This window comes from Canis lupus, chromosome 1 (genome assembly GCF_011100685.1).
Source record: "Canis lupus familiaris isolate Mischka breed German Shepherd chromosome 1, alternate assembly UU_Cfam_GSD_1.0, whole genome shotgun sequence".
Taxonomy (NCBI): Eukaryota; Metazoa; Chordata; class Mammalia; order Carnivora; family Canidae; genus Canis; species Canis lupus.
This window is the reverse complement of record NC_049222.1, coordinates 5,148,210-5,174,247: the sequence shown is the minus strand read 5'-3', so window position 1 is coordinate 5,174,247 and position 26,038 is coordinate 5,148,210. Positions and strand designations below refer to the sequence as shown.

General features: G+C 43.8%; 2 protein-coding genes across 7 annotated transcripts in view; one reads left to right on the top strand and one right to left on the bottom strand.

Moving 5' to 3' along the window:
* FBXO15 (F-box protein 15) overlaps nucleotides 1-17,909 on the bottom strand; it is a 47,494-nt gene extending 29,585 nt beyond the window's left edge. The window contains exons 1-6 of one of the 6 annotated variants that reach the window (XR_005353316.1): nucleotides 17,777-17,909; nucleotides 11,092-11,199; nucleotides 8,595-8,699; nucleotides 4,414-4,656; nucleotides 3,651-3,860; nucleotides 151-277 (exon numbers count right to left, since the gene is read on the bottom strand). Coding sequence is in view for 5 of the 6 variants with exons in the window: in XM_038525790.1 (XP_038381718.1) it covers nucleotides 151-277; nucleotides 3,651-3,860; nucleotides 4,414-4,656; nucleotides 8,595-8,699; nucleotides 11,092-11,199; nucleotides 17,777-17,904 (921 nt within the window). In the remaining variant the exon portion in view is untranslated. Of the gene's footprint in view, nucleotides 1-150; nucleotides 278-3,650; nucleotides 3,861-4,413; nucleotides 4,657-8,594; nucleotides 8,700-11,091; nucleotides 11,200-17,496; nucleotides 17,516-17,623; nucleotides 17,702-17,776 lie in introns of those variants that run through there. The other 5 variants (XM_038525790.1, XM_038525786.1, XM_038525789.1 and 2 more) reach the window with 5 other exon arrangements.
* A 147-nt stretch (nucleotides 17,910-18,056) lies between these two features.
* On the top strand, nucleotides 18,057-24,434 carry TIMM21 (translocase of inner mitochondrial membrane 21). Its single transcript, XM_038525791.1, has 6 exons — nucleotides 18,057-19,129; nucleotides 21,655-21,717; nucleotides 21,817-21,914; nucleotides 23,526-23,599; nucleotides 23,684-23,789; nucleotides 23,946-24,434. The coding sequence occupies exons 1-6, from the start codon at nucleotides 18,832-18,834 to the stop codon at nucleotides 24,039-24,041; spliced, it is 735 nt and encodes a 244-aa protein (XP_038381719.1). The 5' UTR covers nucleotides 18,057-18,831; the 3' UTR covers nucleotides 24,042-24,434.
* Nucleotides 24,435-26,038: the final 1,604 nt, after the last annotated feature.

The following is a 26,038-nucleotide window of genomic DNA, read 5'->3' as shown; positions in this document are numbered from 1 at the left end:
GCTGGAAAAATGAAGTCGGTAAGAGCGTAAAACAGGTTTCCAGGTTAGTGGACACTCACAGGGACCTCACATTTGGCATCCTGCACAATGGTGAGTAAATGTGGAGTTGGGAGGGAGATGGCACCATGCAGGCAGGGACTCCAACCTTACCTTCCACAGCCCCACCAGGAGGCCTGGGTGTAGACAGAAGATCCGAATGAGTCTGTCCCAGCCAATCATGGTGGATTCAGTTAAATTACTCAGATTGTACTTTGCAATTAAAGAAAGCCACCGAGGTCTTTGAACATCCATGCCAAAGAAAGGAAAGAGAGAAATGAGCTTTCACACCTGGAATGTTATCAATTCTGTCTAGGGTATCTAAAAATACTTTTGAAGAGCATGCTAATAATGTGCACCTTGCTAAGAAATAGTGCATGGAGGGCCAGGGGACACAAACAACTCCTATAACTAAAAAGAAAATGGATATACCCAAATTTCTTGCCCAATTATGTTTTCCTCCTCCTTGCTGTTACTGTCAACTCAACAGCCCAGTCAGAGGTGGAAGAATCATGAGGATGAGAAAGAACCATGTTCTTTCCTCTTCCCCTCAGAAATCAGCACAATGCTAGAGTCAAAAGCAGATTCTCCTATGTATTCATAACCAAGGGAAATAACACCTAAGCAAAGACAAAATATTCTAAATGACAAAAAAGCAGGTGGTATCAGTAGGCTGTCTGAAAGCAGATAACATACCTTTTAACATTATTATCAAAAATAATTTAGAAAGTGTGAAAATTTTAATACTAGGAAATGAATTTAAACCAAAACCCTGAGTATTGTCATGAAGGAGATCCACTGTGAACTCTATATTAGAATCAGTGTCTAAGAGTAAGTAATAACTCAGATGTGTAAACACAACACTGCTGTTCACCATAAGACTTAAAAACTGGAATGAAACATTTCTAGGGACCTAGAGATAGTTCAGGAAATTATAAGGGAGATGAGATCACAGTGGTCAATTAACGCAGCTCAGTATTAGAAGAGGGTCCCTAAAGAGCTGGGGCCACATGGCATTCAAGCATTCTCCTCCAGCACCTAAGGCAACAGCTAGCAGGAGATGTATTCAAATATTCACTAAAAGAATCAGAAAACTAAGGAGTTCAGCTGTGGCACTGTTTCCAAGTGGGGGCATGGGACCAGGAGGCTTTAAGCATCAAAACCAGATCTGCAGTTTCTAGACTACCCTGGTCCCTCCCTCAATTTTCAAAGGACGTTTTATGCTGAAAACCATACTTGTTAGGGAGTGATGGGGAGCAAGCATGTGTGTGATGTATGACCTAAAAATATACTCCACATAGGTATAATACATGGAGCAGAAGCAAAACATAGGGTTAGGAACCTAAGTATGGCATCAAGCAAACCTTAAATCCAACCCCAAGGTGCTCAGAAATGGTGTTGTCACTGCCTCTATGATCATTAGTGTGGACAGATGAGGTCAGGCAGGGTGTGAAAACCTTCCTCTCACACTCTTCAATGGGCCCAAAAGGAGAATACTCATCACCATGGCTCCAGAGCAGTTTAAACAGACTCCACAAAGAACAGGCTAAGTCCTCATGTGCCTTGGCCTCACAGGCCACAGAGAGAGAAATGAAGGCTAATAACTACCCAACATTCCTCCCAAGTTTGGAGAAGAATAGAATAAGCCACAGAATGGAGAACATTTGCAGAGGAGAAAACTTAATGAGTCTAACTAGAATGGTATAAACTACAGGAAAATTCAAATAAGGCTTTCACTGTTCTTGAAAAAACTGTCATGGAGGAAACAAAAAAAGACCCAAATAACAATCCCCAAGTTTCTCCTTTGCTGTCACAGATGCAGATAAGGATTTGTACTTCTGCATGATAAACACATTCACTCTCAAACTTGCAATAAAAGAGCCCATCAAAACACGTTCCTAAAAAACACTTCCAGTGTCTGTTCTGCACAGTTTATCAAATGCTGGCTGAAGTCCACTGAGTTTTATTGGAAATAAATTCCGTATATCAATTTTCCCAATGAATTCTAGCACTTCTCTCACTGTACAGTATCTCGTATTCCTGACCCAGATGGCAGTTTTCAGGAGCACAGGATCTTTAACTGAGCTTTACAATTCAACACTATCCACTTCGTCTTCAGTGACTATCTTAATGTGATGTTGATAATGTCCTAATGCCTATAAATAATATTTCATGATATGGCAAGTAACATATTGTTCAGTCAAATCAGTACAGAGATTGGGGATTGATTCTCCAAACACAACTGCACAGCACATAATACTACATGAGAAAAATCTTGTGTCCGTCATGATACCATATGAAATTTTAGAGATTTATCCAAATAAATGTACCAATTTAAAAAGTAAACATGCTTCCAAATTATCTACAGTAATATCATCAGGGAAAACCATTCACATATCATTCTTCATAGCATTAAGGTTATTTTCAGAATATGCTAAAGCCTGGCTTTATCATCACCAAGAAGCCCAATGCTCTCACATTCTCAGCATGACAAGTGTAATCACTGAAAATATCCTCAAAGAATCAGCACCAGAGAGTGGAAACTAAAACAAGGTCCCAGGTTACAAAGTTGTAAAAATGTGTGTGTCCAGGAAAGCCATGAAAGAATGCTGACCCACCATGACAACACTTCCCATCCCAAGGACACATGTGACCTGAGAGAAACCAAGGGTGAAATCACAACACACAGGCTGGTAGGAACAATGAGGTGGTAAATGCCATGGCAACATCAAAGGATGCTGGGCAGGGAAGGAGGCATTCCAGCGCAGGACACTGGCCCTGGAGAAGGCAGCCATGACCTCTCTTTACCTCTGCGTTTGCTGTGCATTTTATGTAGGTGCACTTGCTTGCTCAGGAGATCAGGATGCTACAACCAGCAGCAGCTGGCTTTGAGAAGGAAGTGATTAATGACCAGAAGAGTGAGGAGAGACTTCTAATGCATGTGGATGCAGCACAGAACCCCTGAGGACAGAGCCCCTAAGTAAGGACTCTATGCACATCAGCAACGTGACACACATCTATCTATCTGACTGATGCCTCTTGACAGTGAAACCTTCTGATCTTCTTCAGAGCAGTCGTGTATGCTAAATACTCCTCACCATCAGCATCACCCCATTCCACACACAGGAAGGCTGAGCAGAGAGACTAAGACCCTTGCACAAGGTCCCACATCCAGTCAGTTCAACAGAAAGGCATATAAAAATAAGAATTATTACCTTATGACCTAATGTTTAACCAATGGTTACTGTATCATTAACTAATGAAGGAAGATATAGCAATTTTATATATCTTTGTGTTAAAATGATTAAAACTAAACTAAAAGGCTCAAAAGGCTAGCCCATAAATCACCTAGGAATTTTGTGAACTAGAATACTATTCTCTGTTATAGATAACCCAAGGTGTGAGGAACCTAAATTTAGATCTAATCATAAATGTTATAAATCCATTCTTTTTCTATTCTATAGTGATCCACATTGCAAAAGAAGCCTTTAAGATGCACTGGTGGTATTTTTAAAGTACAAGACTAATAGTATTCTTAAATTACAAGATTAATGGCAACTAGTTTTTACATATAAGATGTTCTCACCCAAAGGTTCTATTGAGTTAGTACTTACCCATTTTTGGAGGGGGGTTTAGACCGGTCCCTAAAAACTGGCGTCACACCACACAAATCTAGGGTTGACAATGTGGCTAGCTGTGGCCAGTTTCTGCCATACCATATAATTGTCACTGATGAATCATTTATCAAAAGGTCAATGTGCTGCATGATGTATTCTTTTCCATTTTTTTCTTTCAATATAATCACCCAACCTAAACCAGATATTCTGGAGAAAGAAAAATTAAAAATGTTTGTCTTGCTGCAGGAAAAAAAAAAAAAAGTGCTAAGGTCAATTTCACACATCATCTCTAAAGTATCTAGTTCCTGAAAAGCCAAAGTTGAAGTTCTTAGAAAGTACCTGGCACAAATTTTTTCATCAATGATCCTCTCTTTAGACTTTTTCTCCTCATCTAAAAATCACTGAACATCTACCATGTTCTCAGAAGTGGCAAAACACAGACAAGGCAAAGTTCTGCCCAGAAGCAAGGATGCTTTGGATGCTGTCACTTTATGACAATAGATTACTAGTTATTTCTGCTTTTCATAAAAACTTCAGGCCATTTCTATGGTATATGGAAATACTATATAGCTAATAAGATGCACAGAAACACATGAATATCTCAAGAGACAGTCCCTCACAGTATAAATTGTACCTATGTCCTTATACACACAATACCCTGAGCTTACACCATCATTCTTTTTAAAGTGACATGCATATAAATGTTAAATAGTACCCGCAAGTAACCACGATACCCACTGATCAAGAGGATGCTGTGTACCTGAGGGCCTCTTTGGTTTTAACTGGAAGGCCTGTGTAAGGGTTGACAGGTTTGAGAACCCGCGCTAGCGCTGCTTTTACAGATGCTCTTTGCTTTGCAATATATTCTTTCTTCCAATATCCAGCTTCTTTATCCTCAACCGACAGTAAGTTCATAGATACAGTGGTCTTCTCTGCTGAATTAACTTGCCAATTAGATATTTTAGGTGAAAAGGCAGTTGAATAGATTCTGATCCAAATAAAACTGGGGGAGAAGAGGAACTATGTTAACTATGAGACACTGTCATATACCTGCAGTAGCAATATATTACCGTAGAGATGCACAATCGTTTGTAAATAGTCCTAGTCCATGAATAAATCAAACGTTTACAGTTGCTCATGTGTTAAAGTGAACTGTAGTTTGAGGTTAAGTGTTTCAGATTCACCAACCCCAGAAACACATACTAAAAGGAAAAGCTCGTTTCCCAGGGTCAAGTTAAAATGAGTGATCTCACGGTATTTGGCATCACCCAAACCACTGCTGTCCTAAAGCAATAATGGAATAAGAGATTACAGAAAAATAATAAGAAATATACAAGGTGACTCCTACTGTGTTATCTTAGGTAGATATATTTTTTAAAGGTCGGAAAGGGGGCAGCCCAGGTGGCTCAGCGGTTTGGCACCTGCCTTCGGCCCAGGGTGTGATCCTGGAAACCCAGGATCGAGTCCCATGTCAGGCTCCCTGCGTGGAGCCTGCTTCTCCCTCTGCCTGTGTCTCTGCCTCTCTCTCTGTGTGTGTCTCCCTCATGAATAAATAAAGAAAATCTTTAAAAAAATAAAAATTAAAAAAAATAAAGGTCGGAAAGGAACCATATGTACATACACACAGAGAGAAATGTCAGCAGAATGGAATTGAATGTTTTTTATTTCTATGTTTTAATTTTTCCACAAAGACATGTCATGCTTGCACAAAGAGAGGAAAATGCACAATGAATGAAAAAAATAACAACAGTGTTTTCTGAGCACTGTGGTAAGCATTATTTGAGCATTTGGTAAACAGCAACTACTTTAATCATCAAAAAATCCATGAAGTAGCCACTATCATTGTCCCCACTGGACAATGTAATGAGGCCACAATGTGAAGTTGTGGCCCAGACGGGTCTGTGGATGGTGAGGAAATGGAAGACCCAGGATTGGACCCTCACAGCCTCAACCAGAACTCACACATCCATCCCCTGTGCTTCTCAGCCTCTTCAGGGACAAAGAGATGAACTTGAAGAAACCAAGTAATTCGCCTAAATTCAGAGAGCCCATCAGCCGCAAGGTTGAATTTAAATTCAGCCCCAAGGCAGAGCCTGTGCTCCTCCCGCCCATCACACTGAGGCCCAGGAGAAGCCATGGGAGCAGTAGCAGCTGGCAGGGGCCCAAGGGAGCCCAAGACACCTCTCTCCGAGCCAATGCTCTCCTCCAGGGAAAGAAGCAAACTTCTCTTTGGGGGAACTGAGCCATGGCTAAAGTCCATTTCCAACAGCAAAAAGTGAGCTTTACATAAATAAATGTAATAATCTGCTCATTTGTGTCTCTACCTTTCTGTTTAGTTCAGCACGGGATGAAGTGGCCAGTGGCCAAAAGGCAGCAAGGAGAAAGCAATGCCCTCAGAAGAGGATGGCCCCGCACTGCCTGAGATCCGCTGGAGATGCCACACACTCTGGGGGCCAGCCAGTCACCACCACGACAGCAAGGTGCACTCGGCGGACACGCGACCTGCAGACGTGTCTCCCTGATCCAGGCAGTGCACGCACTTCCCAACACACTCACACGGAATCAGACCCCCACTGACATCCTTAGGTAGCATGCATTTTCAAATTATATCTCACCCCACAGAATCATTTCACACCAAGCTTTCTGCCCTAAGGTGTTTATTTTCTCAGTTCAGAAATTTCTGGACTTTCAGATGTGAGCTAAGAGTGTAAAATGATGATTACTTGAGTACATCTAGGTAAATCTGAAACTGTTTCACCAAAATCTCTTGAGTAGGCATTTTTAAAAACTCCCTTTACATAAAAGCTTGTTCACATCTCCTTCAAATTTATTCTACTCATCACTTTACTCCACATAAGTGTTCCCAAATTTCTCACATTGGCGCCACATGACCTAAAGCTGACTCGATTCTTGTCCATGCGCCAGCACTCCTGAATTACAAAAGAGGAAATGGGATTGAAGGAGCGGAGCCCGAACCCCACACACCTTCAGTTACAACTACACCCAACACCTGTATGAAGAACCACTTTCAACTCATTAGCTTACTGTATTTACTGTAAGTGAAGTCTAAACAGAACATTTTACAGAATAGACTGTGCAGATTGTTCCACTTGATACTTGATAAAATACAAATGTCAAGTATAAGATGCATTTAACAAGTACTCAAAACCCAAACACATTCATTTCTGATCACCCAACGCCTCATCCTGTTAAAAAACAAAGGTGATTTTGAGAACAAGAGCGTATTTAGCTACTGTACCAGTCAGGCACAGAAAAACTTCAATCAAACAAGTTGTTGACAAAATGGGGCCAATTTAATATTCTGATAAACAGTGTTTCCCAGAGTGCTGGAAAATAAACACCCCACATGATGATCCAGATCCAGCCTGACCCACGCTTCCCCGTTACCTCCACGCAGGTGGAGCCTGGTGCTCTTGCTGATGGATGCGACATGCGCAGCAAGGAGGCAGCCCCCGCTGATGTAAGAAGGGCATCAGCGAGACCCCTACCCTCCATACAGGTCTCCCTATTAGTCATTAGTATGACTGGCTACAATAGGTACTCCTGCCCTCTCCAGAAGTAATGCTTAAAATACTCCCCCCAAAACATTTATTGTTTACCCATCCAATCATTAAATATGCCCTTTTTTGGGATCCCTGGGTGGCGCAGCGGTTTGGCCCCTGCCTTTGGCCCAGGGCGCGATCCTGGAGTCCCAGGATCGAATCCCACATCGGGCTCCCGGTGCATGGAGCCTGCTTCTCCCTCTGCCTGTGTCTCTGCCTCTCTCTCTCTCTCTCTCTCTCTCTCTGTGACTATCATAAATAAATAAAAAATTAAAAAAAAATAAATAAATAAATAAATATGCCCTTTTTGAAGTCTAACTATAAAATCAGACTATGACTCTTACAAATAAAATTCAGCATATGAAGGGGCGCATGGGTGGCTCAGTCAGTTGAGTGCCAGACTCTTGATTTTGGCTCAGGTCACAATCTTGGGGGAGTGAGATTTAACCCCTTGTCAAGCTCTATGTTTAAGGTGGAGGAGCCTGCTTGAAATTCTTGCCTTCTCCCCCCGCCCCCTGGCTCAGGCTTGTGCATGCATTCGCTCTCTAAATAAAATATTTTTAAAAATAAAAAATAAAATAAAATTCAACAGATGCAATTAAGATATTTCCTATAACAAGAAAACAAACATAAGGGTAATTTCATCAGAAGCTCAGATTTTTAAGGGACAACTCCCAAGAAATGTGGGATAGGCACATAATTCATAATTAAAGTACAAAAGGAAGATTACTAGAGGTATAGCCCCAAATCCACTGGAGGGCTCAGTGCCTATACCACCTGAGCCTGTGAAAGTCAGTCAGGAAAGGTGATATTAAGAGAAACTAAGCAATTTATAAGTTATTGGCTTATGGAGTAATTGGAGTTCTATCCTTAAAGTAAGAACCCTCCAAAAAGCTATATTTTGGGATATTTAAATGACCTCCTTCATGAACAATGCCTTGCTACACTTTGCTTTAGTGAATGTCTTCATCTCTTATTAAGAGTCATTAAGAAAGAGACACAAAAACTGCTCTGCGTCCATTCTAGAATGACTGTCAAGGGCACACTTCTTTCCTTTGAACCCACACTAAACCCACTTGTGTGCCTACTGACACAGAGATGTATTCTTCCGTACATGAGACAACAGCTACATCAATAACAAGTTCGATCTTTTTCAGTTCATGCAAAGGTATTCCTTTTTTTTTAAGCATATAAATACAAATCACTGAAAATGTCAATTGACCACTTAAAGCATTAGACATATTACATCTGTGCCTAAAAACACTTTCAAAATTAATTCTCCTAAATATTAAAAATGGTTAAAATTGTCTTACTAGTTTTCATGACTTCCATCAAAATGCTATCAAAAGACAACAGAGAGATCTGGTTTTCTCCTTACTTGTCATTGGCCAGGTGGTAAAAGCGCCTATTCACACATCCAGTACACAGCAGGGTCACAGCATCCAGGTAGGAAAAGATCTTCAGCAAGATTTCTGAAGGCATACTGAGAGAGGGGAAGAATCGAGCATTTGAACTACAAGTTAACCAGAAAACCACCGGCTGTTCATCTCCAGACCGAAGGTGAGCAGCACCCTTCCTGTACGAGAGGCAAACTGACCCTTATCTTACACTGGTTTCTCAACTGAAATGTCCTGGCTACCACAATCCTCATGACCTGAACAAATCCAGAGACTCAAGGGTACAGGGAGCTAACTTCCTTGGCATGTTACTTATATGCACACACAATGGATCAAGAGACAGGATTTCCTTACTCCCTCATGAAAGTATGCATTATTCTTTGGTGAGATAAAAGGAAATAAGAGAAAAAGAATGCATTCTTAGCTATTAATAAAAAAATAATAATAAACCACAGAATCCTCGTCCTCCTCAAAAAAACAAAGGAACTGGAATAGGAAATACCCACTTATTTTCCACCTACCCCATACCACCCTCACATACTCTCTTCTTCCCCACACTTAAGACCTTCCTCTAGGTTTTAAGAGACTCCAAGCCCTGTAAGATTTTCTGAACTCCCTTTTCCTTTTTCATTTATAACCTAAATGAATGACATTGAGCTGCATTCTCTGAGGCTGAAGGAAAGCAAGCCAGAGAAGACTGTCACGGGGAGAGGGGAAGGGCCCAGGGATGACGAACCTAGGCAGTAAAACCCTTTGGCCAATTTAAAATGGCTTGCCCCTAATCTCTCCACTTGTGATTTCAACTATTTTAAATTTTCTAATTATGATGAAAATCAAGTTATTAAATGTGTCATAGGGAAATAATCAGTCCTAAGATTCTGATAATACTGAGAAAGAATGATGTGGACTCCCTCAGAGAAAAGATGAAGAATACAAGACAGACCAGACCCATGTCACTAGTCAGAGCTACCCCAACTCAAAAGCTTCAGAGATATTCGACCAGAGACTCCCTGATGGTTTAAACAAGCAGTTTTGCTTGGGGTTAATTAAATCCCTCCCACCAAATGAAATTCCTTACACTCAGAGTCAATAAATCAGATGCTTTTAGTGACAAAAGGTTGCTAATGCATAGATGGCAAAGTTGCAAGAAAACACATTTTGTGACCATTTGGATGACCTGCTGCACATAGTTTTCATATTTTGATTCAACTATTTCACAAAAACTCATAGTTATTATTTTTTAAATAATTATAATCCAAAAGAAAATGTAGAGCTGGTCTTAAAGAAAACATTCCAGAGTGGTATCTGGCAAATCCTATCTGGGGAGAATTATTGAGTTGGACTAAAATCCTACTCAAAGGCTCTTAGAGACTAACTCCCACCCCCTACCCAGCAGACTAACATAATGGGGGCTCTCCCTGTACTTCTAGCAAAAGCAGAAAACCCCCACTCCATAGTTAGAATAGTAGAGAGCAAAGACAGTCTTCATTATGGTTCATAAGGTTTCCACTGGGTCACCTTGTGCTGGATTCTAATCATTTTATACCACAGCAGGTGGAGGGGGGGTTGGGGGGAGGAAGAAAGTGAGAGAGAGGCAGGACAATCCAAGAAGCTCCAAGTGTCAGAGCACAGTATCTAGTACAGAGAAGGTCCTCAAATGTTTAATGGATGGATGAACCAATCGAGTATTTGTTCTAGTTCCTACATCACATTATTAGATGACAGATCATATTCACAGAGTATAGGGTTTAAAGCTTAAATTGCTGTCCTTAATTAACTTTTTTTTGTTTGTTTTCATTTCTTTTAAAGAATACACTGAAAGTATGTACTCTGTGAGCTGAGTTATAGTGTCAAAGCCCAAAACTTGAAAACAAGGAACTTATGTTTGAATCTGAATTTTGCAATGTGCAGACTCTGTGAGCCCTACTCTCCCCACCGTACATGTCTATGGGAACGCCACGCTTTCAGGGCTTCACACAATGCTCAGCACAGGCTTGGGTCCCACGAGTGTCAGTGCACTACAAATCCATGGGCATCTCAGCACCAATTTCAAATAATTAGTTCAAAGAAAGGATTCTACAGATTCTGTTGCCGAGGTCACAGTGCAGAACCTTGCCATGGCACAAGGGGCTCCCAAAGCATTGAACACTAAAAAATCCAGAGACCTCTGGAGCTTTTTCATCTTCTTTCCACTGTTTCAAGGGTCTTTATCAACTAGAAAGTGAATAATTTTGAAGAATATTTTTTTTTAAGGAGGAAAATTGACTTGTCACTTTTAGAAGTTCACTTCATAAACCTAGTCTAATAATGACAGTGGTGACAGGCTGATGACTCACAGCAAACTCTCCATGTTGTACTTTCTTCCTACGCAATTCTATTCTTGGCTAAGAACAGCAGCTTGCTATGTACAGCACTGAAACTTTCTCTACAAGCTCCACCCCTGGGGCCTCCAGAAGAGCACCAACTACTGTGACTCACCTTTCCAGAGATGCAGGATGGTCAGCAGAGGGCTGCTTGTAGTGCCTTCCTCGCCTAGCGCACTGCTTCAGGGTGGCAGTGCCTGCGTAACTGGTGCCCGGTCTCTTCCTGAAAGTAAGCACAGAAAAGTGAAATCATGACAGGCGAACTGTCCAGTTCCCTCTACAAAACTGTAGAGGATTCATAAACTCCAAGAATGACTCCTTGTAAAATTGCATCATGGGAAGGAAGGAAGGAAGGAAGGAAGGAAGGAAGGAAGGAGGCAGGCAAGAGACTGTGAAATATTCCATGTCCTGAGTCCGTAAACCTGGTAACTGGACTTACTCTGATATGTTTTAAACATAAGATTCATCACTTTTGGCCTGTTGACTAAGATCAAGTAAACAACAAGATTAAATATTTGCTTTTGTAGGCTTTCAGCATATCAAAGACATTAAATAAGACTTATTTAATGGAATAAAAGGATAAATATAAAATGTATCACCTGGCCAGCTTCAGCAATACCATAGCAGAAACCTAATGAAAACAGCATCAATCAGGTAAGAAAACCTTTAGATTTGCAAACCAGAACTGCCCACACAATCTACAACTTTGCTGGTCTTAAGGGATGATGAATCCAACCCTAGCTCTGGCAATCACAGCTACAGAAATACCAAATACTCATCCTCAATTTTTTTTTCACATTTTAAATATCTCAGATTCAATGGAATATATTTTAACTGGCCATCTTTTTTTTTTTTTTTCATTTTAGCAGTACAAAAAAATTGTAACTCTTACAATCAATGGCTTTTAAGGCTCAATGTAATAAGGTGTATTTTATGCAGTTTTCAGAAGTTCCTAATTTTTTTATTAAAATCACCCTCAAAACCAGCACTGCTCCACAGAAGTTTGATAGGGATCTGAAACCCCAGTAAGGCATGGAGCCCAAAACCCTCATTTTCTAGGCAGCAGCCCACAGACAGAGCTACTGGTGGATATGCTACTTCTCTTGGAAAGGTCTGGAAGCTTCTTCTTTACCATGCACACACACACACACACACACACACACACACACCAAACTACTGCCCCACCTCCCACCCAGCATGTGACTAAAATCTAGAGTATCCATTCCATACATCCAGTTCACCAGTATGTCATTGCTCTGAGGATGTACTTTGTTCACCAAGAGTTTAGCACCCAAGCACGGCCTGCCCCTAGGAGGAGGCATGGGACTGAATCACCCACAATCCAGCACAGCCTGAAACCCACGGTGGAACCATGCGCCCCATGAAGTGCACATCCACAAGCACTCAAATTGCCTGATGGCTCCCCAGGGGCTTCTGAGCATCCAGAGAATGTCTGTCCCCCCTTTATAGGTTTTTCTCTTCAGAAACATCATAATGAAGGGCCCATGATAAGCCCTCGATAAACACTGGCTAGCATCTGCATGCTGACACTATTGTCAACACAGGAGAGGGGGAACACAGGAAACCTTTCTAGATCCTGGAGGGTAACAAATTCGCCGAGGTAAAAACACTGGCTGCCCATGCTTCTCCATTCCAGCTTCAGCAGAAGACAGTCAATGTGCCTTTTGTCTTACCTGACTCCTAGCCAGGGAGTCCCTGGGAACGCAAAGAAGCTGGACACAACCAGTAGTTTGCAATCTGTGTGTTCCAGAACAGGAAGTGGAGGGAGAGGGGCAGAAGAGGCCCTACTCTGGAAAGTTCTGTAACGCTCCCACCCCTTATTTCAGAGAATTCCACCTATGCAGTAAATCTTTGTATTTCTGTTGAAAGTATTATTTAAGCAAAGATTTCCACAAGAGAAAATCTTCAACTCCACTAACCTGGCTCTAACACAGTAATAAGAAGTAAAATACAATTTCCTAATTGTATTAGTGTCCTAGGGCTCTCTTAACAAACTGACTTAAACTAGGTAGCTAAGAACAACAGAAATGTATTGTCTCAGAGTCCTAGAGGCCACAAGTCCAAAGTCAAGGAGTTGGGACAGCCATGCTCCCTCCACAAAGTCTCTACGGAAGAACCCTTCCTTGCCTCTTCCAGCTTCTGGTGGTTGCTGACAATCCTTGCTTTTCCTTAGCTTGTGGCAACTAAGATGACTAACTCTTATCTCTGCCCCATCTTTGCCCAGCCATCTTCCCGGTGTGTGTCTTCATCTCTTCTTCTAAGGACACCAGTCACATTTGATTTAGGATCCACCCTAACCAAGTGTGACCTCATTGTAACTACATCTACAAACACCCTATTTTCAAATAAAATCACACCCTAAGCTTCTGAGTAGACATGAATGGGGGGGGGGGCACCATTTAACACAGTTTTTAAACAATATACATTTTTAAATGATTTAAGAGCACTCCTTATTTTAACTGGTTTACTTGTTGTAAATTCTATACCAACCTGTATTACATACTCAAAGATCAAATATCTTTAGTTGATAGAGGTTTCTAACATATAAGTTTTAAGAAAGGCATTTCTATAACTCCTCCATCAAATCCACTGTCTGCCTGGATTTTCCAGTGACCCTTAGACCCCTGCCAGTATGAATGGTCATGCTAAGAACTCCCAGAGTCTGTATTACACATTGTATGAAGACTGAGGAAGGCTTCTTTAACTTAAATGAATACTGCTGGGGTCACTCAAATATAAATTTGTTTAAAAGCATTAGTAAATTGACAACAGCTTTTTGCCATACATGTTTCCGCAATCAAAAATTGTCAAAAGAAATAAAATCTATTACCCTAAGTCCTTTCCACAGGAGTCGAAGAAAAGTAAATTAATACACTGTATCGATCAGTTTCAATCTAGCAAACTGGCAAAGACCACATAAAGAACATCTCATTCACTGCTGGGAGCATAAATTGGTATAAACAGTAAGGAAAGCCAAATCTGGTAGTGTTTACCAAGATCCTTAAAAGGCACATGTATTTTTTTTAAGCCAGGAATTTCACTTGTACAAATATATCCCAAAGCAAGAAAATGAGCCCAAAAATGTTGCTGGAGAAAGTCCATCTCAGACTTGCCTACACTGACAAACTTCCAGAGTCGATACAGGGATTGGTTCAACAGTGTGGCTACATACAGTGAACAATGCTCAGCCAATTAAAATGGACATTTTCAGCACAGAAAAAAAGTGTCTGAGATAGAAACAAGCTCATTACGTCTTTGTGTCTGCATGGCTCATGCCTCCATCTCCTTCAGGTATTCATGCAAATGTCACCAACTCACTGACAATTCCTTTGGCCATGTTCTCTAAAACTCCAATCCATACTACCCACACACACTCTAGGCCCTCTCCTTATTTCTCTCCTCAGTACATATCACCATCCTTCACTACATACACATCTTATCTCCTCTGCTTGCTATCACTGGAATTATAAGCTCCACACTGGCAGGTCTTTTGCATGAGTTTTGTTCACCCACAACATGCCTGGCATAGAGAGGCAATTGATAAATACCTGCTAAATTAATAACCTATGAATTGAAAAAATCAGGTTATATCAAGATATATCACATAATATTTTTTAATTTATCCCTTATGAGAAGAAGTAAACACACACAAAGAAATGTGTATGGAAAAAAAGACAAGGTATTAGCCAGTAATATGTCTGATTCACAGGACTGCAAAAAGTTGTGAGGTTTTTGGGTGATGGATGTTTTTAAATGGGGGCTGGAGAGCTGAAAGGACAGAACTCCATGTGTTTTCTATTATTTCTTAATATATTGAATATGGAATAAACTGTGGGATTTTTGTTGTTTTAATTTCAAAACTGAGAATCCCATACACAAGGTTTGGATTCACAGTTTGATAGCACAATCCTTTCTTTAGGCAGGTGCAGTGGAGTGCCAGCTGCTCTGAAATCTGGGGGCACAGCCTGCAGAGAGCTCAAAAGTTCTTTGAAGTCTCTTATTTTATCTTAAAAATTAATACAGGGATCCCTGGGTGGGGCAGCGGTTTGGCGCCTGCCTTTGGCCCAGGGCGCGATCCTGGAGACCCAGGATCAAATCCCACGTCGGGCTCCCTGCATGGAGCCTGCTTCTCTCTCTGCCTGTGTCTCTGCCTCTCTCTCTCTCTGTGTGTGACTATCATAGATAAATAAAAATTTAAAAAAATTAATACAAATGATGCACTTTAATGGATAATTTGTCGGTGGCTGTTCTAATATAACAAGTGGATTATATTACCTACAGTTGAACTACTTAACATTTTTCCCCAAAGCCACTGCATTAATTTTACATCGCAGGAGGATGCTCCATGCATTACCTGCCCACTGGCACCTGTTTGAGAAATACAGCCTATCTGTTGCTGTTTTGCTTTTCCATAACTAAAATAGATTTCATATGTCCATATTTGACAAATCAAAGATTACCGAAGTTCTAACAAGGCAATCACAGGGATTCATTTGAGGTCCCAAGACAGAGGTCCAGAGCCCAAGAGACTCATCTCCTGACTGTCCTTCCAGAGCTCTTCTCACCGTATTATATTCTATATCCTATTAGTATGGTTTTTGGTATATTGAAAGTACATTTCCATTTCTCCATAAAATAAACCAACTGCATATTTTCTAGGGCCACACAATTAACAAGTCAGTAAGTTGCATGCATGTCCTCATGTAGATTTATGGGTCTACAAAATTAAGCGCATACTTAGCTGACATAATTAGTAAGATGACATTTTGTTTGAAAACAATGTTTTCGAGTAATACATTTTGCCTGATAGCCTTGAATATATTCACTATTTTTTAAGTTTACCTTAAAAAATTATCTTCTGAGCCTGATTTTTGATATATGATAAACCAAAGAAATTAAATCAAGTCCAAATTAAGCCAACCTAATATGCTGCCATTTTTCTCAGCTCATGATATTTACACATATTCACATCTTTCATTAAAAAGGGAACCATGGACTCCTTATTAAAATCTAATTTTTCTGTAGTAAAACAATAAAAATCACCACCCACTTAGACCATCTGCAATCATTTTCAGCAGCTTATTTTCCTTCCCATAAAGAATGCAGACCTCACCAAATCACAGGGTGACAAGCAGGCTCCCTTGCCAGGCACTCTAAGTACGTCATTACCAGGATGTTCACTCAACTTACAAAGTAATAGAAGATTCATCACATAAAAATCATTCTGCTCCCCACTGACAGAGCTCTATATATAAAGACTAATTTTAGTGTTAGTGGCAAATTGATCTAAAGTTCAGACCTCAAATTTAAATGCTCCTACAGAAGTTTTGAAGGCATTGTCACCATTTTAGTTGTCACAAGTCCTGTGGTATATCCAGCACTGCAGCTACACTCAAGAACCAACTACTGCCATAATACAAAGGTGCAGAGCACCACTTCCAAAAACAACATGACAGGGTTATGGACCCTTGGGTGAACATGGGACGTAGTCCTGGAGATTCGGGAAAACAAAATTCAAATTGTCGATTGTTAAATAACAATTGTTTTTTCTACATAAACACAGACATTCGGTTTATTAGAAGACACGATACACATGAGTTCTTTGTATCTTACAAATCACAAGGACGTGCAAGCAAAGAGAATCATCAAGGTTGCAAACTGCTCTTCATACTGTCACTCCACCTGGCACACTAACCGAGATGATGGCTGTAAAGTTAGGGACCACTCACCACAAGGGACCATGACAGCACCTCTGACAAACTGGATCATTCACTCTGAAATCAACCAACCTTTGGAGTTAAGCTAAAGAGCCTTCTGGATTATAGCTGCAGCATCCTGCTTCTTGCCCCTTCCCCATCACCTCCAAGTTGCCTTCTCTCACTTAACAAGAGGACCACCCTTCAGCCGCAAGGTGCCCAAGGAAGAGAGGCAGAAGGGGATCAGGGGCCTGAACACCAAGGAGTGGCTATCAATAAGCATCCCTTCAGGGTTTGCCTAGCAGACCTATGGGGCTTCTGGGTGGCTCAGTTGCTAAGCAGTGGACTCCTGATTTCAGCTTCCACCATGATCTCAGGGTTGTGAGATGAAGTCTCACAGTGGAGCCTGCTTAAGATTCTCTCTCTCCCTATTCCTCTGCCCTCCCCATCTCTCCCTCACTCTCCCCCCCCCAACTCCATGGAAAGAAGGAAAAAAAGAGTAAAAAGAAACCAAACGAAAGGCACTGGAGGCCTCGAAATCCGAAATTCAGAAAGCTCTGCCCCAGGAAAACAAACTCCCAGACCAACCCGCCCACCAGAATTATCTGCTTAGAGGTTGTGTCCTCCATTCAGGAACCATGGGCGGGAGAGAAAATCGGTAACCTTTTGATGAGTAGATTCCAGAGCCTAATAAAAAGAACGAAAGGTGATTTTCCAGCCCCAGAAGACACAAGCTACTTTAGGGATGAGCTTTGAACGGGTGCCCTTGTGGCGACCCGCAGGTGCAGACCAGGGATGTGCACCTGCCCTCGCAGGTGGAGCGCATCCCGCAGGAGGCGCTGCTCCAGGGCTCCCAGCTCCCCACAGCGCCTACAACTGAATGAAGGGAAGGAGGAAGCCTGTTCCCCGGGTGGGGGGGAGCTAGGCTACTTGTATCAGGACGTGGGGTCTCCGCATGTTTCCAAGTTGAGGGGACGTCCTCCCGCGGTTCTCTGGACCTCTCCTGCACTAAGAACAGCCGAGAGTGAAATTAGTGGGGGAAGGTGCCGGGTACCGCCCCGCCCCGCGGCCCCCGACAGTCACCTGAACCCCGCGGGCCCGGGGGCCTCCCCGGCCAGCCCCGGGGCCGCGCCGACGCCGCCCGGCGGCCAATGCAGCGCCAGGAGGCCGCGCCAGTGCTGCAGCAGGAGTCGGCCGCGTCCCGTCGCCATGGAGACCCGGCGGGAGCGCCCGAGGCGGAGCGACGACGGAGGCAGGAGCGCGCCGCCCCACGCCACGCCCACTCGACGCCGGCGCGCGTGCGCAGGGGCGGGACGGAGGGCGGCCCGCCCTTCCGCCGGCTCGAGGAGCGGTTCTGGAAACTTCCGGGCCCTGCTTCTTCCCACGCCCCGCGGCCTGATGCCGAGGTCGCCGCGTGGCAAGCGGGCCGCCGAGTTTCGGTCCCGGGTGGGGGCACTGCCGCAACCTCGTCTCTCCCCAGCCGCTGGCTTTGGGGAAGTTTGTGCTGCCTCCCGTCTGGTGGCCTTGGGAAGAAACTGAAACACAGGCTACATCATTTCCCCACAAGCAACAGCAGAGCCATAGTCAGACTGAGAATTTCGCAGTTTACAGTCCTCTCGAAGGGCTGCAAGAACACCCAGTTCGTAATCGCTAATTTGATTGCCGCCCGTTGAGCGATCGCCCCGCCCACCCTGGCGCCAAATAGGTGGAGCGCATGCGCAAGGAACTCTGGAAGGTGGCGGAAAGGCCACGCGCTGTCTGGCCGCCTTGCACTGTGGGAGTTGTAGTCCCGGTGCCTTTCCCGCTGCGGTAGCTCTGCGAGGAGTGAGGGCCTCGGACTACTGTTCCCAGGACTCCCCGAGGTGTCCCAGGTTACTTTGCAGAGGCATGGCGGGTAGTGTGTGAATGTCAATACGGCAGGTAATTAAATCACTTTAATTCTAGTAGAAAGAGCGCAGAAGGGAAGAAGAGGTGGACACGGCTTCTTTCGGGAGCTAACTTTTTTGCCGAACAAGCCGTGCAGAATCACCGATGTGACTGTGTAGCGCTGAGGACACTCTGGCTGGGCGTGTATTGGGTGGTGAAGCTTTGCGGTTCCCCGCTGGCACCTTTGTAAAGCGGAGCGGTTTTCTGTGATCATGATTTGTACTTTCTTACGAGCTGCGCGGTGTGCGGAGAAGCTGTGCAGGTCGTCAGGGAAGCCGTTGTTTCCGCCACACTTCGTGCTTAACAGAGCTCGCTTGAAGACCGCGTCGGGTTTGAGCTGGGGTCTGCGAGAGCAAAAGAAAGCGGTACGACCTGAGAGTATCCTTGGAGTCACCCAGAAAACCATCTGGACGCAGAGGCAGAGCCCCCAGAGGGCAGGAGACGACGGCAGCAAACAAGTGTCCGTGCACAGCCAGAGAGGGGAACCCGTCGTCTCAACGTCACAGAAAGGTAACGGGAGTGATGAGTCTATCAGCAAACGTGGCGAGAGCGAGCAGGGTCCCTCCTTCGCACAAGTTCAGGGCTAAAGGTAGAAAAACGGTTCACGCAAATTAAAAGGTAGGACCGTTCAACACAGTGCAGAGTTTGAGACTATAGACCCACAGACTTCTTTTCTTCACAGACTTGAACTCGGATTTCAAAGTTGCTTTTTAGGTGACTTTGTTGAGTTGTGGCGAGAAAATGTTTCCCAGCTTTTATTACAACTTAACCGTTGTTGAGTACTTGATAGTAAGTCAGTAGACTTCACAGATGTGGTTTACCACAGTTGAGTTTCCTGTTCCCTCCCTCAAACATTAAAATTCTGTGTGTGAGGCACACTTCCCCAGTTTCACACAACGGAAAATTAAAGCCACATCTTCTAATCTTCATTTCCTAGTACCCAGGTCATTGCTCTTTAGAACAGCCGTTCACCAGTAGTTCTTGAGCTTCCATTTCCTCTGCGTACACTTGAGCAGATGCTAACGGGTGTGCCAGAGAGTTCCTGTACACAAACAGATGCACTCAATGAGGAGGAGGTAGGTACAGTGTGAAACAATGAAAACATGGTAGTTTGCTGCAAAGAGTACCAGAGAGCACAAAATAGATAGAGTAATTGGGTAGAATAAATAAAAGAAATACTATTGAGGCATAATCCGTGGGGACCTACTCAACGTAGGTCAGCCCAACACTGCTCCTGAATGACTGCGACGCCCAGATGTTGAGTTAGACTCTTCACGCTACAGAATTAAAGGTGTTCCAAACCGTTTACCTCCAAGTGACACGAGAAGTGATAGAAAGAACATATGTAATACGGAAGGCACAATGTCTTTCTGTCAGGGAAAGTCAGGTTTTCACAGATGAGATGATGAATTTAACGTTTATTGTTTATTTCTTCATTTCACGGTAATTTGTGGAAAAATAAGTAAAAAGGAAGCAAAGAGTTCAGACATCTTGATTTTACCATGCAGAGATGACTTTTGTTAATATTTTGCTCTATGTTATTTCCGTGCATATACTTTTTTTTTAGTGCATATATACTTTTTAACATTAACAAAAAAACCTGTATCCTAGCAATTGTTTTGTAATCTGTTGAATATGTAAAATACATGTTCATTCATTCATAATAGCCTGAACAGAGCTGTGAGGGATGATTAAAAGTTCAGCATGAATGAACAACCTGTATGCAGAGGGCAGAGGCAGAGACTGTCAAACAGCATGTGTCAGGTTGTCGCTCCAGCAATAGGGCTGCTTACGCTGCAGACGGGTCCTGCTGCAGAGTCCTGTCCTGATCTGGACCCCATTCAAAGGCAACAGCCTTCCTGGTGACTCAGCGAATGAGTGGGAGCAGTATTCCCAAATGTGGGATATGCTGCCCACAGCGTCCAAAGGAACCTATCACACACCACACTAGGGTATACAAGATGCAGTAGTTTCTTTTATTTGAGATGGAGTGTCTTAGCATGCCCCATGCAGTATACCCCTAAGGGTTTTGCTCATGTGGTTGGTGAGCTCTGGATCTGTTTTTTGGCCTCATCCCCCACATTTGGAGTACCTGTGTTTACCAAGCTTCCTGACACACATGCCACTTGTTACTTTGGGCTCTGACGAATATGATGGCATAAATAGAATGGACTATTGTGATGTCTTGCAAAATGTCCACAACAGCATTGTCCAAATAAAACTTTTCGCAGAGACAGAGATGTTCTGTACGTATGAGGTCTCTACATGTGGCTGTTCAGCACTTGAAATGTTGCTAGTGTGATTGAGGGACTGAGTGTTTAATTTTAAGTTAACGTAACTTTAAAATAACACTCACATAGCCATGTATGGTGTGTGGTTACTCTACAGGACAGCCAAAGTCCAGAAGGCTCAGGTCCCTAACAATCACATTGTAACACATACCTAACAAATCCTAGGTGAGACCATACATAGACGTTGTTGTCATTTTGTGTTCCAACAAGCACTACCTGTTGGTAGCAGGTGCTTCGTATTCTAAGTTTATCCGATTATCAGCTCTGGCCAAGCAAATTCCTTTTCTGAATTCCATTCTGCCAGTGGGGGCAGCCTGGTGGGAAGGTGACTGGAAGAGTTGAGGCCTATGCTGATCCCTTGGACTACAGTTAACAAAGCAAACACTTCATCTGTGAACAGAATGTGACCGGCACTGCCAAATCTGTAACATGTTTTCATGCCGAGGGCCTGGGGCACTTGTTTCAAGTGTTTTGTCATCTTAGAAAGTAAAGAAGTGTTAAAATTATACTACTAAATAAAATTAAAATACAAATTCCTTGGCCCAGAATTCTGCTGAGGTTCTTTTGAAAACTTTCTTTAGGTGGTTCTGATTTGTGGGGAGGCTTGAAAGCAGCTGTTCCAGCATGCATGCAGACCCCCCCGTAGGGTCCTGGGTCCACATCTCACCCTCCAGAAGTGCTGAAGCCATGCGCGTTCCTGCCCATCTGGCACACCTCTAACTCAGTGGTGCTTTCTGTTTACAGTGAAAGAAGCTGGAAGAGATTTTACCTATTTGATAGTGGTGCTTATTGGAATCACCGTCACAGGTTGATCACAGCAAGTATAATGTCTGTCCCTAAAATCTGTTTAATTAAACATTTGTCTTGCTCTTGATTTGCTTGATCTTCTTTTTCTATAATTCGCAGGTGGCTTGTTTTACACAATTTTCAAAGAACTTTTTTCTTCATCCAGTCCTAATAAGATCTATGGGAAAGCCTTAGAAAAATGCAGATCACACCCCGAGGTGAGTCTTCCAGATGCAGTCACACACACTCTGAAGATCCGGAGAAGATGCCAGGGTCGAGGGACAGAACTCACATATTGGTTCTGAGACTAGTGACGTTTATAGGATAATAAAGTCATAACGGTTGGATTGTGATTATGTTATTAGCTCTTTGTTCTGTACTTGAAATGCCTTAAGACCACCTAAAGGTCTGTGTAGCGATGTGTTTCCATCCTAATTATACAAGAGAGTCACTTATTGTCATAGATGTTAAATGCTTAGATCTTCCCAGAGTTTTAAACTCATGCGGTAAGTTTCTAGTCTTATAAAAAAGCATAGTGACCCCATGATCATAATGATAATTCTTGACACTAAAGGCACATTATGCACCAGGCACTGCACTCAGCACATCCTCTTTCTTGGATCTCATGAAAGCCATTTGTGTTAAATACTACTGACTGTGTCATTTGCAGAAGGGGAGACTGACACTTTAGAGACTGGGTAACAACTGAGATTGCTGAGCTGTAAATGATACAGCCAGGACCTGAGGCCAAGTTTGTGTGACTCCAAAGCTTATGCTCTTAAGCACGGCCTGCCCATGGGAGGAGGCTGACATATGGGAAAGCTGCCCATGTTCTGTTACGAGTCCTGTCCAGAAGGAGGGCTTTCCGTGATGCTTTCCAGTCACAGGTAGAAAGCCAGCGCAGCCATTGTAGTGCCAGAGCGGAAACTCTTTGAAATCTCAATCCCTGTATCTTGAAGGAAAACAGCAGACAGCACCAAAAACCAGGCGGGTGGCTTCTCACCCAGACCCAGGAGTAATACAGCACCCTGTGAGGGGGAGGCGTGAGGCTGCAGGTGCCCTCAGTAGGCGCAGGTCCCTGACCGCTTTCCCTGGGCTCCATGGTATTTGCATTTTAAATTCAGGAAGAACTGCATGTCCACGTCATTGTGAGTTTTCCCTTAGGAATCGTGGGTTCATACCTCTAGATCTGGCTTATTCTAAGCAGTTGATTGTTGCAGGTGCCCCTGCCGTCTGGAAGTGGTGCGCTCCCATGAAAGTTCTCATAAGTCAGAAGCGTAAAGCAAGGGCGCAGCCACCATTTATTTCATGGAAGCAAGAAGCATTTGGATTTTGTTCAGTTAGCAGAAACAGGTATTAGCGTAGGTCCTTCTTAAAAGCAACGTGGTCAAGCCAACTTTTGGATAGCTGGAGAAACCTGTACTCGTTCTTCTTTTTCACTGTCTCTAGTGACTCAGAAAGTTGTCTTATTCTTGTAGCTTTGAGTATTAGACCCCATTAGATACATTTCACTAAAAACATTCAAATGTATATTTAAGCATTTGCCCCCATTGTTGTGTCCGGTCTTTGTGAGGGAAGTGGGGTCACCTGTCCTGAAGCTGTAGCTCACACCGCAGAATCACCTACCCCATTGTCTGCAGGAAATATATCCTTGTGGGAGGGTTTTCGCCTAATTCTTTTTTTGGTCCGTTTTCTCATCAGTGGAGTTGTCATTTTGAAAGGGTCCCAGGCTTAATGATTTGTTTTCTTTAAAAAAGTTACTTGATTTGTCAGAACATATTTCCCTAGGAAGCTTGAAGGGTGGAGGCCTCACCGAGTCTGTCCCACAGGTCATCAGCATCTTCGGGGAGCCCGTGAAGGGCTACGGGGAGGCGACGCGCCGTGGACGGAGACAGCACGTCAGGTACCCGTTCACATGTGTTCAGGAAGCTCGGGCGCTTGTTTAAGTGACAGAAGTTTAAGCCACGCTCTTCCATTTTCTTGGCAGTTTTATTGAATATGTAAAGGATGGGCTGAAACACATGCGTGTGAAGTTCTACATTGAGGGCTCCGAGCCTGGGAAACAAGGAACAGTGCATCTTGAAGTGAAGGAGGTATGGGGACCTTGTGGGACTTGGTGGAGACCTCGTGGGACTTTGTGGGGACCTTGTGGGAACTTTAGGGGGCCTTAGGAGGATCAAGGGCTCTGACGCAGCAGGACATAAGCTCTGGGGACAGAAGTTACACCAAGAAATATGTTTATTTTTCAGAACCCAGAAAGTGGCGAATATGAATTTCGATACATATTTGTTGAACTTGAGCCCCACCCTAGAAGAACTATCATCATCGAAGACAATCGATCCTGAGCTGACTGCAAGACCCCCGCAAGCACGGTTTCCAAGCACACGTGGAGTGGTGCGGGCACACAGCTCCGCCCTTCCCCACTCTCCTCCCAAGGCTGTAGAATAAGATAGGAAAGAGTGTGCAGCACATAAAAGTGAATGTAACTGGGTAGTAGTTGCATTTAGATACACGTACGTGGAGAATTTCTTACAGAGGGCAAATCATGAAAAAGAACATACTTTATGGTATCTCTGAATCGATCATGGGCAGTATTTCTGTTCTAGTTAATATCTTTCATGATAAGAAATCTGTTATTAAAAACTATACCATGTAAATAAGCAAAAAGAGTTCAATATTTTATGCTTTCATGCTGTATAACTGTAAAATCTGTGAAATAAAGTCAGAAGTAACAGAGATGTCAGAAGCTGCTTGCTTCCACACACTTGGGAATCTGACTTGAACATGTGAGAACATTTGAGAACTGTAGGAAGTTCAAGTGACAAATGCAAATATTAAACGTATGCTTCAGCACACCTGTAGAAAGGTGTATACACCACAGTTTATAGCACTGTAGTGTGTCTCGTACTTCCAGCTCAGCAAGTGGGAACACTGGCTGCAGTGGGAGAAGCCCACGCCCGCTCATCGGGGGCCATTGGATCCTCAACCAGGGCAGAGGCCTGTATAGATGCCACACCTCACCGTCTGACCTCACTGTCCAGCTGAACAAGCGGTAAGGTGCAAGCACCAACCACGAATTGGCATCACCGAGTGTCCCCACGCCCTGGAGAACACAAGTCCCTCTTCACTGCTGAAGGAACGTGGAGACAGCCTGGTGCCAATATACATACAATGCCTTTGTGGGACAGGACCATCATCCCAAGTATCTATGGGCGATCTGGAGGAAACTGACCCTAACTTCCAAGAGTGCAGTCATGTGACTGTAAAGTGCCTGTGCATTAGAAATGTCCTTTTCTGTGGGGCCTGGGAGTGCTGCCGGGGGTGGGGGGGGGGGGGGTAGTATATCACATGACAAGAGGGTTAAGGTTCTCCAGTAGCAATGGAGAACATGAGAAACTGAGCAGGAGCAGAAGCTACTGTGTCTGTGGTAACAGAAGAGGACTGGTGGGCAGCCCCTGGGGCTCAGTGGTTTAGCGCCACCTTCAGTCCAGGGCCTGATTCTGGAGACCCGGGATTGAGTCCCACGTCAGGCTCCCTGCGTGGAGCCTGCTTCTCCCTCTGCCTGTGTCTCTGCCTCTCTCTCTGTGTGTCTCTCTCATGAGTAAATAAAACCTTAAAAAAAAAAAAAAAAAGGACTGGTAGCTGCAGGAGGGACGAGAGCCAGGGAGGAGACCAGCATGAAGGCCATTAGGACAGTTCAGACACTGATGAAGCCAGAGAAGGTGTACCGTGGAAGCATGTTTAGGGGTAGAGGCCAAGTGGGTGCAGAGGGAATAGCCCAGGATAGCCCCCGGGTCCACCTAGAGTGAGCATAGTAAGAACTAGGGGAGGGAGTGGGGATGCTAAGTTGAGCATCTAGGTTAACGAGCCCCCGAGTCAGCCATGTGGTGGGTCTAGGAGCAACTGGACAGTCGAGTCTGGTGCTCAGGACACTATGTGGCCTAGAGAAGGAGCTCAGAGAGCCCCACACGGAGGAAGCAGCTGAGGTGGACAGAGGTGAGCAGGCACGGGCACGGGCGGTGCGGGAAGGCACATCACCTCGCGCCACCCCCCCCCCCCCATTCTCTATAATGATTAACAGACACTAAGTAAAGCATCAGTGTGTTTGCACTTTGAACCGGTTTTTTTTTTTCTAGGATTCCTAAAGATGAAAGAAATCTGGGGACATGCAAAAGAAAAGGAGGCAAGAGAGGAGACGCTGAAATGCAGGGAAGAAAAGGGACAAGGACAGAGCGAGGTCCCAGGGGACTGGATTCAGGGCAGAACCCAGGGAGGCAGGGGGGAGGGGCACAAGGGCAGAGAAGTCTGCGGGGGGTTGGGAGGGACAAGTTCAAAGTCGGCC